The 14,897-nt window shown below is 34.5% G+C and overlaps 1 protein-coding gene across 1 annotated transcript; it reads right to left on the bottom strand.

The window, feature by feature from the left end:
- Nucleotides 1-3,174: 3,174 nt before the first annotated feature.
- Nucleotides 3,175-10,800, bottom strand: ehf (ets homologous factor). The gene is made up of 9 exons (XM_077597223.1): nucleotides 10,607-10,800; nucleotides 9,329-9,440; nucleotides 8,935-9,195; nucleotides 8,606-8,647; nucleotides 8,466-8,510; nucleotides 7,217-7,279; nucleotides 7,033-7,077; nucleotides 4,222-4,417; nucleotides 3,175-3,741 (listed from the first exon to the last, which is right to left on the bottom strand). Exons 2-9 carry the CDS (start codon nucleotides 9,408-9,410, stop codon nucleotides 3,642-3,644), a joined length of 834 nt encoding a protein of 277 aa, XP_077453349.1. The 5' UTR covers nucleotides 9,411-9,440; nucleotides 10,607-10,800; the 3' UTR covers nucleotides 3,175-3,641.
- Nucleotides 10,801-14,897: the final 4,097 nt, after the last annotated feature.

The following is a 14,897-nucleotide window of genomic DNA, read 5'->3' as shown; positions in this document are numbered from 1 at the left end:
TAAAGTGCCCAAATAGCTAATCATGTGAATGAGTCTCTATGAAAGTGAGATTTTTATTTCAGTGTTGTTGTTTTTCCTAGTCCCTGATTCAAAAAATGTTAAAACCAGTTGGATTTCATATTTCTGTCAACTTTCCTGGGAACAGAAGACCATTAATCATCAACCAATTATCATGTCATATGTGTGTGTTATTTAGCAATAATGTAATTCTGGCTATGCCAGTTTGGTGAAAAGCAGCAGAGCTGCGTTCGTTATTTGTCAACAAGAATATCAGAGCTCAATAGGCTGCAGTCATCACACCACACACTGTTTTCTTTTTCCTTATCTATTCTACATACTTGAAAGACAGGTTTAGTGGTCTTCCTGCCAAGTGTATCTGCCTGACACTCCTCTGCCAGTACTTAGCCAAATCAGCAGAAAATCTATACATGTCCAAACAGCCCAAGTCTCTCGAAAGTTTCGGGAGTCTGCCTGATGTTAATAGTGGGTCCTAAATCCCATGAGTTGAATAAAATATTTGAATCGACTCAACTTGACATAGGAGATTTTGAAAATGAGAGCATCCAGGCAAAAATAATTCTTGCATCATGCCTACTTCAATTAGAGTGTGCATGAGCTAGTGAGAGAGAGTGGGAAGAAGTTACACAAAGTGCTTGTAGATAAGATCAAATATCTCCCTAAAATGAATTTTTGGAACTTGGGATGTTGCAGGTGACAACTCATAATGGTTCATTATTATAAATGGTTCATTCTACTCTCCATTATGTGCATGATGTAATGGAAAAACTATAGCCAGTTTGGAAAGTCTACTGGACAGTGCCATGCACAGTCTTAGGGAGTAACAGAATACATTTTAGATGTATTCATACAGATTACAGATACAGATTATTACGTAATCATATATATATATATATATATATATATATATATATATATATATATATATATATATAATGTGTTACATTAGAGTAACAGAAAAAAGCTCATCTATGTACTAATACATTCATTAAAATACTGACAAAGATATTTGATAAATTGTCAACATATACTAAGTGAGCCAATGGATCCCTTAGTTTTACTGTGTAATTACAGTAATAGGAGCGCCGGCAGTGCTGGAAAAGTTCATTTTCCATGCATACTAGTGCAATTGAAAAATGAACTAGTTTCGTTCATTTATTCATTCATTTTCTGAACCACTCAACCGCACAAGTATGTCAAGGGGTGCTGTAACCTATTTTGGTCACAGGGCGGGGGACAATCTGAATTGGTGGCCGGCCAATCGCAATCAACCATTCGCACTCTGCTCATACCTAGGGGCAATTTACAGTGTTCTACCAGCCTACCATGCATGTTTTTGGAATGTGGGAGGAAACCAGAGTATGCGGAGAAAACCCACGCAAGCCCAGGGAGAACAAGCAAACTCCGCACAGGAAGACTAGCTTGAATTCAAACCCAGGACCCCAGGACTGTGAGGCCAACGTGGTAACCACTCATCCACTGGGCCGCCTATTTCAGTTCATAATTCACATGTATTTACTAGTAACACTTCTGAGATCAATGGTTCAAACCTGGCCTTCCTGTGAGGAGTTCCCATGTTCTCCCTCTGCACATAGGGGTTGTCTCCTGGTATTCCAGGTTTCTCACACATACCTCTCAAAAATGGCTGACTGAACACTCCAAAATGTCTGTAGGTTTGAGTTTGTTTGTGTGATTGTTTGTCTGTCTCCATATGCCCTGCAATTAGCAAGCAATTCATGGTGTATGCCAGGGGTCGGCAAACATTTCCACAAAGAGCCGTGGTGAATGCAGGTTTTCATTTGAACCAATCCATTGCAGACAGTTTAATGAATAGTGTTTGTTCTGAAACAAAGAGTAACTGACTTTTATCAACTGAGTACATTTTTAAGATATAAGAAAAATGTGTCTTATGGAAAGGTTGTCTATGGTGGCCTGAAAAAGGCTCATGCACCCTTGTGAGAATAAGCGGCATGGAAAATAAACAAATAAGCGAATGAACTCTATCAAATTATTATTATTATTATTTTTAATAAAAGCGCTCTGTGTGTGCACAACTCTGTTCCTAAATGAACATTACCTGCTATCTAAAATAAAGCATCCCAGTGAGTTAGTGCCAGTTCACGAGTCTCAATGGCTTCCACTTCAGGCTTTTTGGCTCAAAATGAAAACAATTATGAGCAATTTCGGAAGAAAATATGCTTCGGAGCATCCACCCACTACTTCTCATTCTCGTCAGTGCTGATGGCGGACCATTGTAAGCTTCATTGTGAACGGGAAAAGCCGAACAGTTGAGTTCTTCGCTACGAATAGCCACTACATCCGGCAGCAATATTACATCACTACCCAAAAAACATTGTGATGTAAACAGCAAAGAAAACTTACATTGAAATATAGTGTTTAGTATTATATTGAACTTTGAATTATTTTCAAGGATTGTGTATTATAGATGAGTTACTAATATTAAACTAAGGAATTTATCACCAACCTGTTATGTTAGTCAGGAGTTCTCTTTAAGTAATTTTAAAGATGTAGCTTGCCACGAGGAAGGGAATAGGTTTTAAAGAGCAGGTGACTATTTGGTATGCACTGAGCTGTCAGTCTCCTGAACTCTCAGTGGTTTAAGTGGGAGAGGGAACCCGGATATGTGAAAGAAAATGGATGGGTAATGTCAGGATAAGGCAAACTTCACAGGGAATGAAAAGTGTATGTGCATACACCCACTAGAATAATAAGCATAACACATGCAGAAAATCGATGATTTGATGTTTGGTAGTGTAGTAGGGTGCCACTAAAGGCAAAACAAGATAGCAAAAGTCAGAGGTGCATTAATGCTAGTGGTTAGATGTGAAGCTGTCAGGTAACAAAATGAAGTACAGATCAAGCCTAATATACAAATGACGTGTAAAGTAAGCCTGATGAATCAGAGTTAAGATAAGTTAACACATTTGTATGTTAGAACCATAGCACCACCTGATTATTTGACTGTTATCTTGTTGGCCACCATTGTGTGCCAAACACCATAATAGAATTTGTGCTATCACAATGATACCACAGTTATCTAGATGAAACCTATAAGATTAAGTCATTCTAATACAATGTTATGGCTGTGAATAGACCCACTACCGACACCAAGATGTCACATTGTAATGCATTACATTAGAAAGATACAAATAAATATTTAGTTGTATAAAACATTGAAACACAGTTACATAAATGTACAAAAATACATCATGCCAAAAACTATTTTTTTTAAATTAAATTACAGCATGGTTATATATCACTATGGTGTTTACTTTGCTTTGTTTAATGATTCTGTTTTAGTCAATGATCCTCATTCTCTCCATAAATGGGATGATATACAGTATCAGGCATTTGACAGAACAGTATTTCAGTATCTTAACAGTATCACCTTCTTTAAGGACTATCAGATCTACAATCATGCAACAGTCTGGTAAATAGTATATCCTTTTTTTTTAAATTTACTGTTTCATGTAAACATATTTCACTCTAGTAGTGGCAGCAAAATAATAAAGTCATGTTTTTTTAGAGATCTCCTCAAGACTCATCCAATTGGTCAAAAGTCATAGATCTTCATTATTCAAGTCCATAAAATAATAATAATATTATTTTTCTGACTCCTTCCATCCTCTTGCGTTCCTGCCAAATTTATACACCAGCCTGCGTCCATCTACTCGTTCAAGGATTTCCCTTTTGTAGTAGTACCTGTGACCATAGAGATGTACACAATAAATAAGTACGTAACTTTGAGAATAAGGTAACTGTAACATTTTTCATTCATTCATTTTCAAGACCATTTATCAGGATCACGGGATGCTGGAGCCTATCCCAGCTGAACTTGAGCAATTACCCCCAAAACCGGTCGTCAGTCAGTCGTAGGGCACACATGGAGGTAGACAACCATTTACGCTTACACCGCCACTGCCTGCACCCATATATATATATATATATATATATATATATATATATATATATATATATATATATATATATATATATATATACACATATATATATATACATATATATATATTATATATACATATATATATATATATACATACACATATATATATATACATATATATATATATATATTATATATACATATATATATATATATATATATATATATATATATATATATATATATATATACTTTACCTACTAGTAGTGATGTTTTACCTCATTGCTCGACTCAGCTTCTCATAGGTCATGCTACTGTTGTTTTTCTTCTTGCCCCATAACTGTGCCACTTCCTCTGATTTAAGGAATCGAAACACCCCTTCCTTACGATCCTCCCACTTGATCAAGCCTGGATTTCTTTCAGGGTGCAGAAGAATATCTCTGACAAATTCCCACAAATGTACCCCCCTTGGGTCTGTTTTAGGAAAAAAAGGAATGAAAAGAGTAAGGAATTAGAGTTCTATTAATTAACTAAATCAAATTGACAAAAGTGCCGGGACAATGATTGATTTAAATAAATGAATATACAACCGAAATTGAGTACATGGAATTTTCTTAGCAGGTTGAATATTTTGACATCTGTCTATGGTATGTATCGTTCATTTCGGTGGTAGATTATTTTGGGGTCAGATGTAATTATTATAAGAGAATCAAAGAAGGTGAATGAATGACTGTTGTACCTCATTCCAGCATGTGTGTAGGAGTAAAAAATTAATAACTTGCGAGTACAAACTTGAGCTACGAGCGGGATTTGACTCTCTTCATAATAACAGAAACTGAAATAATTAAAACATTAAATTATTCATTTTCCGTATCGTTTATCCTCATATGGGTCGTGGAGGGTGCTTGAGCCTATCCCAGCTAACTATGGGCACCTTTCGGAAGACACTATTAATTAAAGGCCCACGTGGGATCAAACACTCGACCCCAGAACTGAGAGGCCGACACGCTAACCACTTGCATTTGAGCCTTTAGTTATTGTGAAAGATAACTAAATAGAATTACACTAAAAACATTCACTTATAATGTGAAAGCATCATCAAAAGGCAAAACCACAGACAACACTTTTATCATGTGCATCCAAGTAGAAAGAATGTACCGTAATTACTCGAATATAACGCGCACTCGAAAATAACACGCAGGTAATTTTGGGACAAAAAAATCTGGAATTACGGTATCTTAAATATGTACAGATTTGATTGGCTAAAACAGTTCTGGTATTTAAAAATGTCTGCTAACAGCAATTTTGTTTAATTCCTGGAAATAATGACTTTTGTTGATGTTTGTCTTCACAATTAGGCAGCAGAAAAATTTAATTATTTTTTTAAGAACTAGAAAAAATCATAAACAAAATTTCCAATGGGATACAACCTAACCAAATGCCAAGCCAGCTCTTTTGGCACCTGTCAACGTGGAGGAGCAACAACTATGAGCCTACATACCCCCCCGCCCAACACACACACCCACGCTCACCCCTTGCTCCACTGCAATTACTGCACTTTTCACTCAACTCTGAGAGATCCTAGACAGCTTGCAGAGGAAGGTTATTTTCTTGCTATTTTTACTTTTGAATTGTATGCGTGTTTGTGTGGGGGGTGACACAACTCAAAGCTCGTAATATAGGTGAGGGTGGGAACTGAGCTAGACAGAAATAATGAAAGCTTGCCCTTTCAGCTCAGTTCTTAAGTACAGAGTGAGTATCTCAGTCTAAGATGCACCAATCTGCTTGTCAACCACTGATTTTTACCTAAATCAAGGTTCTACACTTTCTATACTTATAATTGGTGTAGGATCTCATCAATGAAGAAACTGTCACACAAGATGAGTAAATGAAGTATAAATCCTTCATTTAATTCAAGGGTGTCAGAGTCGGGTTGGTTCGCGGGCCGCTTTAACGTCAACTTGATTTCACGTGGGCCGGACCATTTTAGATATAATATTTAGATTTGTTTTATAAATGGATTAAAAGAACTGGATTAAAAGCCCTGAATATTCAGTTTTTTATAGTTCTAAAACAATGTTTATTTTAGCTTTTTTTAACATATATTTTTAGATTTCACAAAATGATTTTTGAACTAAAAACTGAAAAAAATTGATTAAAAAATGACAATTATTGATTTTAAAGGGGGAAAATCCGGAAATTTAATATACATCTATACTCTTCATTTTCATTTGATCCTAAAACAGAAAGTCGGCACTCATGATTTACTTTCCCGGGCCACACAAAATGATGCGGCGGGCCAGATTTGGCCCCCGGGCCACCACTTTGACATATGTGAATCCATCATCACGCAATGGATAAATAGGTTATATATGTAGTTTTCAAATCCAAAAGTGTGAGAAGAGAAAATTTTGGCAAACTGATGTTCATTCATTCATTTTCCAAACCGCTTATCCTCACAAGGGTCGGGAGGGTGCTTGAGCATATCCATGCCAACTACGGGAGTAGGTGGGGGACACCCTGAATTGTTGACCAATTTAGCGTGCTCAACCAGCCTAACCTGCATATTTTTGGGATGTGGGAGGAAACCGGAGTACCTGGAGTATACACATCCAATCACGGTAAGAAAATGCAAACTCCCCACAGGAAGGTCCGGACATGGGATCAAACCCTTGACCTCAGAAATGTGGGGCTGATGCACAGGCACTCATCCACCGGGGCCACCATCTGATTTTTGATACTTGGAAAACAAATACATTTAACCTCTGTTTTACTGTTGACATTGTTGATAATATCTACATACTGTATATTTGAAAATTACAATAGGCAAGTTATGTTCTGGTAGGCTACATACAATAATGTGGATTACAAATACATTTAATTGCTGTTTTACTGTTGACGTTGTTGACAATATCTACATGCTGTATATTTGAAAATTACAATAGGCAAGCTATATTCTGGTAGACCACATACCAGGCCTTTAGTTTTATATACAACATGTTATCTTACAGCTTCAAACAGAAATATATTTCATTTTTAATAATTGTCCCAACAGTTTTGTCTGTATATGATAGATAATGTTGATTTACTGTGTTTTTTGACTTGATTCTGACGACTGCATGACATTTTGATTCCTGAGAAATAGATATAAAAGACATTTTTACTTTGATGCATTTTTGAAGTACAAAATATGTGAACATGTTTCTAAAACTTCTAAATCAATATTGTGTTCTTGCTCTATTTACAGTATGTTTTATATTTAAAAATCCTTACCAGGGCTGGAAGGACTCGGTGGGACAGGCAGTATATGGGAGAGATTTGATGAGTCACAGATTTCTGTCAGCATAATAAAAAGTAACAGATCTCAATATTGTTTTGTAGCTGCTGCAACTAAATGGATTTTGAATCTTGGTAAATCAAATACAGTGGTAACTCTACTTTCAAACGGCTCTATTGACGAAATATTCAGGGTATGAACCATCTCAAAGTGATCAAACACAGAAGCTAAAACAAACCAAACCAAAAAAAACATCTCAGAAACATAAATACACTTCCTGTATGTTAATTTGAATTTGGCATGATAAAGTTTATCTCCCCTTGGCTGTCTCCCAAAACCTTGCTGGCCTCCCATTGGCTATATCCTAACACCCCGCTGACCTCCCTTTGCTTTTCATGTACGGTTGACCCTTGTTCGATCATCACATATTTCTAACAGAGTGTTTGGTTTTTCGAGTTTGCTTAAAAGAACGTTATTCTTTATTTTTCATAATGGCTCTCTAGAAAGTTAGGGTCTTTTGAATAAATACGTTGTGAAGTTGTGTGTTTTCGTGCACGTGTTCGTTGTATGTTTTTCAGTTGCCAAACATTAGCCTCCTCTTCTCATCGATGCACTTGCCCTTAAACAACAATAGAAAATGCTTTTGCATGTGTTTGCTGTTCATTCAAAAGGCTTAATGCTCTTATCTTTTTTCTCTTTTTTTGTTTGGTTCTTAGATATTTCATACAAAATTGGTATACTTTGGATAACTTTATAACTTTATTCATCCCGTATTCGGGGAATTTCATTGTCACAGTAGCAAGAGGGTGAGGATGCAGAAATAGGAAAGGCATTTTAGACATAAATAGATAGGTAATAAGTAAGTTAATAAATAAATTCATGAATACATATATAAATAAAGAAAGGTGTTGCTGAAATACATACACTAAGATGTACATGCATGCATACGGTAGGTCTTAACACTCAGCCATGTGTTTTGTTAAAGAGCCTCATTTTTAAAGAATGTAGTAGGGAAAATATTTTGGACCTTGAAACGGATTAGGGAATTTTAATGAATGTGAGTGTGAATGGTCATTTGTCTCTCTGTGTGCCCTATGGCTGATTGGCGACCAGTCTAGGGTGTATTCTGCCTGTTTCCTGAAGTTGGCTGGAATAGGCACCAACAACCAACGCAACCTTTACCACATTGCGCCGTATGTAAAATGATAATGGAGGTACCACTGTATTTAATTACACTAACCACACCTGTTTGTAGATAGCTGTCTTCTGAAAAAGGATAGGTAATGTCTACTGTGAAAATACATTCAGAAAATAATATGACATTACATAACATTTTTAAATTTATTAATTCAAATTTGTTCACCAGAAAAAAAATAACTCCTTACATTCCGGTTTTATTTCTAGTTGACTGAATTCCATGTGGTATCCTGCACATGAAAGAGAGGTTAAAAAATGTGCAAAGACTTCTTTGATATTAAAGCTAATTACTATTTACCCTGCATATAATAATTCATAAAAATAAAATGTATATTTATTCACATAATAATGATTGAACTGTACACAATTTTTTTTAACATAAAATCATTACACCACACTTGTCTGAATTTACCATCTTTTTAAGGTAACTTCATTTACAAATGTAGCACTATTCAGTGAATCCCTTTTCTGTGAACTTTTCTTTACTTTAACTTTACTTGAAGACTTTCATACTCACCAGCCCACTTGAGCTGTGTAATGCTGTGGAAAAGAATAGGCCCCATGTTTCCAGCAACTTGGACAAAGTCCTGATAGGTCATGTTGCAAAGCTGGTGACCATCCATATCAAAATTTTGAAAGGGGATGTTAAAGGCATCAATCTGGTTTATATCCATGACCTGTTGCAGCCACTCCCATACTTGATATTTACTCCAGAACTGTGGCTGAGAATCATGAGGCCATAGGTGGCTACTGGTATACTCAGACATCACTCTCGGAACTAGGGACATATATTTCTCATTAGACAGTATATTAAGTTTTCATTCATCATTGGTGATTACTCCATAAAATCATCACATACATTTATCAAAGGTCATATGTTTATACTGGTGTAAATAATATATATCCCTTACCATCAGTTTGACAACATTCGGAAGATGACCAGTGGCTATTGATTAGCTGACTGTCCAGAGTGGTGTTGGTAGTAACGCTCATATTGCTGCAACAAATATTTTCCCTAGGCAGCTAAATGCATTTGAAAGATTAGGAGATTAAGTATATAATAAATAAACTCAGAGTACATGATGAAAAGAAATATATAGTACTTCTAAAAAGAAAACAATTTCATTAAATTGTAATGTTGATAAACATTTTTTCAAAATGATTTCCATAATTCCCAACATGTAATTTGATGCACTTTGCAACATTTAGATTAATCCAATAGAATACATGGAATAGTGATATCTCCTATGCGTGCAGACAATAGTTAGCAAAGGCAATAATAACAACACGAAAAATTCCTTATTATTCTAGTAACAGCTTTACCAAGAATCTCCCTGATGCATTCCGGTGTACTTGGTTACTGTGTATGTATAAAATTGTGGTGCTTCAACTTTCATAATTGCAAGCAAAACTAGATAACACAAACTGTGTTGCATTTTCAATGAAAATTCTCACTTATCAAAGGTCTTTCAAAACGAAATAAAAAAAATGGTTTCATTTGAAATAACAACCACGAGATCTCAACACTATTGAGCTATTGTGGGAGCATCTTGACCGTATGTTAAGCAAATGTCCCCGTGGAGATTCTGAAAGTGGGGGTGAAATTTCTCCAGATTATCAAAACAAATTACAGTGAAAATGCCAAAGATCTGTTATGCTGTTGTTGGTGAAAATGGAAATATTTTTTACCAACAGGTTGAAAAAAATATTGTTTCAAATTAAAATCATTATTTCTAACATTGTCAATGTTTATATATATATATATATATATATATATATATATATATATATATATAAATATATATATATATATATATATATATAAATATATATATATATATATATATATATATATATATATAAATATATATATATATATATATATATATATATATATATATATATATATATATATAAATATATATATATATATATATATATATATATATATAAATATATATATATATATATATATAAATATATATATATATATTGGATAATAGATATAGATAAAAGTGTGACTTCTCATTCAAAACACCAAGTTATCTGGATGACAGACTGCAAATGTTGTAGTAATTTCAGTTTTCAGTTTTGATGAATAATTTCATAATCAATGGCACCTGATTATTTTTTTATATATTGCTCCTTTTAGTTATAATATTTAATACTCAAGTATTCTGGTAGCCTACCAGTAAAGAAGATCGGTCCAACCTGCATGAGTTCCTACTTCCACTTTGTTTGATTGCTGATCTTTCAAGTTCTTGCAGATTACAAATGGTCTTGACACAAGGGTTTGCAGTAAAACGAATGAAGAGTTTAAATTGCTAACAATAGGCGCTTCCCACGCAGTGAATATTTTATCTTTTTAACTTCCTTGTACTACTCCAATTGGCTGCTGTCTCTATGAAGGTAGACATTTACATAGACACACACACACACACACACACACACACACACACTCACACACGCACGCACGCACGCACGCACACTCACACACACACACACACACACGCGCACACACACACACACACACACTTACACACTCACACACACACACACACTTACACACACACGCACTTACACACACACACACACACACACACTTACACACACACACACACGCACACACACACACACACTTACACACACACGCACGCACGCACACACACACACACACACACTTACACACACACGCACGCACGCACACACACACACACACACACACACACACACACACACACACACACACACACACACACACACACACACACACTGGGCACAATTTCTAACCTTTTATTCCTATTGGTTCTGCTCCCACTTTCTATCTCTAAATTAAGTAAGAAAAAAAGCACTCTAATGAACCGGTGTACGTATTTAACATGCTTGGATCTAATGTCACAGGGGTAATTTAGAATTGCTTAAATAAATACTTGAAACAACGTCACGTTTTGCGATTACTATTTTGTTTCCAATTTAATATCGATTAATGGGGTGTTAAATTACTTCTGCCATTCCAACTAAACTCATACAAAATATAGGTGATTATAAAACAGAAAAGAAAACTTTAAACATATGATATTTCTTGTGCAATACAGTATCATAATAACCCTTTAAAATGGTATTTGACAGTACAAATGTGATAAATATAAAAAGAATATAGTGCAGTTGAGCTAACCGACAGGCTAATATTCTCTAACGTAACGAATGAATGAGGTCACCACATTACAATCATACTAATGAAATCTTTTGAAAATGAAACTTTTGACACGCGTGTGGGAAATGAAAGCCTAAAGCCAACAATTATTGTACTATGCACAGTCAAGGAAGTAATTTCTCTCACAATAGATGAAGGGCACTGGAGCAATGGCCGAGGAAGATATTCTTTATAATGACAGACTTTAACTTCACAAGTTAATCTACAGTAGCCCAATCATCAAACCTATTTACCATATAAATCTTTTGTTACCTTACTTCATAGAAGCCAAGAACTGTTGCGTTTTGAAAGAGATACTGCAAAATGTTACCTGGCTCTCATAACATTTTAAACAATGATTTTACAGAAAAAATACTACATTGATATTTTTTTATTAAAAAAACTGCATAGCAGTCAGTGATAGTGGAAATCACATTTATGACTAACACCCACAGCTCAGTGTCCCATGTATTTCCACAGTAATCTCCTTTCCTTTTGTTTATTTTCCCCCTCATCTATTTAATATTAGTAACAGGACAACGTAGCTTCATGTTTCCCCATCTGATTTCATTGATTTTTGTGCTTCTTTGGTCATTTTTTTCAGCAGTCTACTGGGTGACAAGCTACAGGAAGGGACAGTGCGAATGAAAGTCGGTTACAATGACTCCACTCCTTGTGAGCGCTACACAACAGGCAGTGAGCCACTCAGTCATAAGAAAATGTCATCAAATTGCTGGGGCTACAGACAATGCCTTCTATTTTTAAACACTGAGTCACACAGTGGGTTGCGTCATCACCCAATAATAACACATCAACCCATTTTTCAAATTAATATACTTGGTGACACTGTGATGAATTTAAATGTTCCAGAGGCAGACAAAAGTCTAAAAGCCAGGAAAGGCTGTCAAGCTTGTCAGTCAGAGTAAAAAGTCAAGATGGAAGCAGTCTACATGCTCTAATGAACAATAAACTTATTAGGCAGAATCTCCTACTGTCCCACTTGCCCACTGTCTTTCATTAGCTTCTTATCTAACGCCTGTTGGTGTCATTTTTCATACATCACATTTTGATTAGCATTTGATCCCTATCGAAAGTAGGAAAAATCATTTTAATAGTGCCAAGTACTGCTACAAGAGAGAATTTCACTAACTAAATCGTATTCCCCAAACGCCCTCACTCTCAAACAATTGTGGTTTGGTAATTACAACATATTCTAACAGAGGGGAAACAGATTAATTTTTCCACAAACGTGATTTTGCATTGTTCCTAATTGAACTGGGGGTGTTGTTGTACATTTATCTCATGTCTCTATAAGCCACTGAGCAAAGTAGTTTATTTATTTTTTATTATTGCATTTTGTATTTTATTTATATTTTTTTAATGTGTCTAATTTTATATATCATTATTTGATGTGATGTCTGCAAAATCTTATTTCCACTTAGATGACAGTCTTTAGCCTTATTATAAATTGGCCTACTCCCTGAAAAAAAATTAAACAAAATACAGAATACTGTACTAATGACCGTCACTCCTTTGCTATTTTTTTCCATTTGTGTATTTGAAAAGTATATATATATATATATATATATATATATATATATATATATATATATATATATATATATATATATATATATATATATATATATATATATATATATATATATATATATAATATATATATATATATAAATATATATATATATATATATATATATATATATATATATATATATAAATATATATATATATATATATATATATATATATATATATATAAATATATATATATATATATATATATATATATATATATAAATATATATATATATATATATATATATATATATATATATATATATATATAAATATATATATATATATATATATAAATATATATATATATAAATATATATTCAAGGTATGTTAGTTTGCTTCTTTTTTCCTTCATGACCAGAAAAAAACACTTTTATTATCCATTTGAAATGAAGCATGAATATAAATAAATACATAAATAATACATAAAATAATTATATAAAACTTACTATCAAATAGTAACCAGAACAGATCATGCTTTATTTTGAAATCTTCGGAGATGTACTTAAGTCCTGCAGGTGGTGGTAGTGTAACATAAGTCCTGCAGGTGGTGGTAGTGTAACATTTTATACTGTTGCCAACTTTCAAACATTCAAGCAGCTCCTTTATGGTGGAATATCAGCTTTGTGTTGACTTTGGGTGCCAAAACAATAAAAATAAATGAAAATAAAAGAATTTAAAAAACAGGAACACACCACATCATGTCATAATCATTTAGTTGAAAAATAGGAGTATATATACACCAATACATTAATGCATAAAAGTTAAGAGAATGTAGGGCACAGACAGACATCAATTATGTCACATTTATCACATTTAAATCTTTCAGATGTATATTTTTATCTGATCATTGTCCAGCCAGCCAGGATCATCTAATCAGCCCCTATACCCTGAATAATTCCATAGGCAATAAATAGCCTTGGATAGAGACCTGAAATTACTCATAGTGTTTGTTAGTGGCCCAACTCACTACATGGCATGTTTGTTAGTTTATAATAATTTGCACAATATGACACAGCTAATTCATTAATTTTCTGTATTTTCCGCTTATTCTCACAATGGTCGCCGGGGTGCTGGAGCCGATCCCAGCCAACTATGGGCGGTAGACGGGGGACAACACCCTGAATCAGTAGCCAGCCAATCGAAGGGCACAAGGGGACAAACAACCATTAGCGCTCACACACAAACCTAGAGAAAATTTAGAGTGTTCAACCAGCCTACCATGCATGTTTCTCGGATGAGATTTGAGGAAACCGGAGTATGCAGAAAATACATACGCAGCTATGGGGAGAACAGGTAAACTCCACACAGGAAGGCAAGAAGCCACAAAGGAATTAAACCATGATCCCAGAATTGTGAGGCAGACGTGCTAACCACTTACCACTGTTTCTGTTACAACAATTGCTAAGATTTTAATTAATCATTAGTGGATAACATGTAAATTACATTGGTCCCTTCAGATTTTCTGTACTGCTGTTCTTAACCTGCTTAGCAATAGCAATTCAGAATATATACTAGCTCAAAAATCTCAATAATTTCACATGAATTCTAAGATGATGTTGTTTGGGCAAAAGAGAGAGAGAACCCCTCAGGAATATCACATGGATTAATGTTTCGCAGCAAGGTAATGCAATCCAGAGACAGCATTCAAATATGCTCCCCTGAGGCTGTGAAAAGTGTAAGCTACTGCA

This window comes from Stigmatopora argus, chromosome 3 (assembly GCF_051989625.1).
Source record: "Stigmatopora argus isolate UIUO_Sarg chromosome 3, RoL_Sarg_1.0, whole genome shotgun sequence".
NCBI lineage: Eukaryota > Metazoa > Chordata > Actinopteri > Syngnathiformes > Syngnathidae > Stigmatopora > Stigmatopora argus.
Note: the sequence above shows the minus strand (reverse complement) of the source record. Positions and strands in the feature narration are given on the sequence as shown.

Excerpts from the sequence above, each read along its gene's own strand:
- ehf (XM_077597223.1), bottom strand. The coding sequence starts at position 9,410 with ATGAGCGTTACTACCAACACCACTCTGGACAGTCAGCTAATCAATAGC. Across the intron at positions 7,078-7,216 it reads ACCGAGTCCTTCCAGCCCTG|GAATCAAAATGTCATGCAGT; the intron begins GTAAGGATTTTT and ends TCTATTTCTCAG. Across the intron at positions 3,742-4,221 it reads AAGCTGAGTCGAGCAATGAG|GTACTACTACAAAAGGGAAA; the intron begins GTAAAACATCAC and ends CTATGGTCACAG.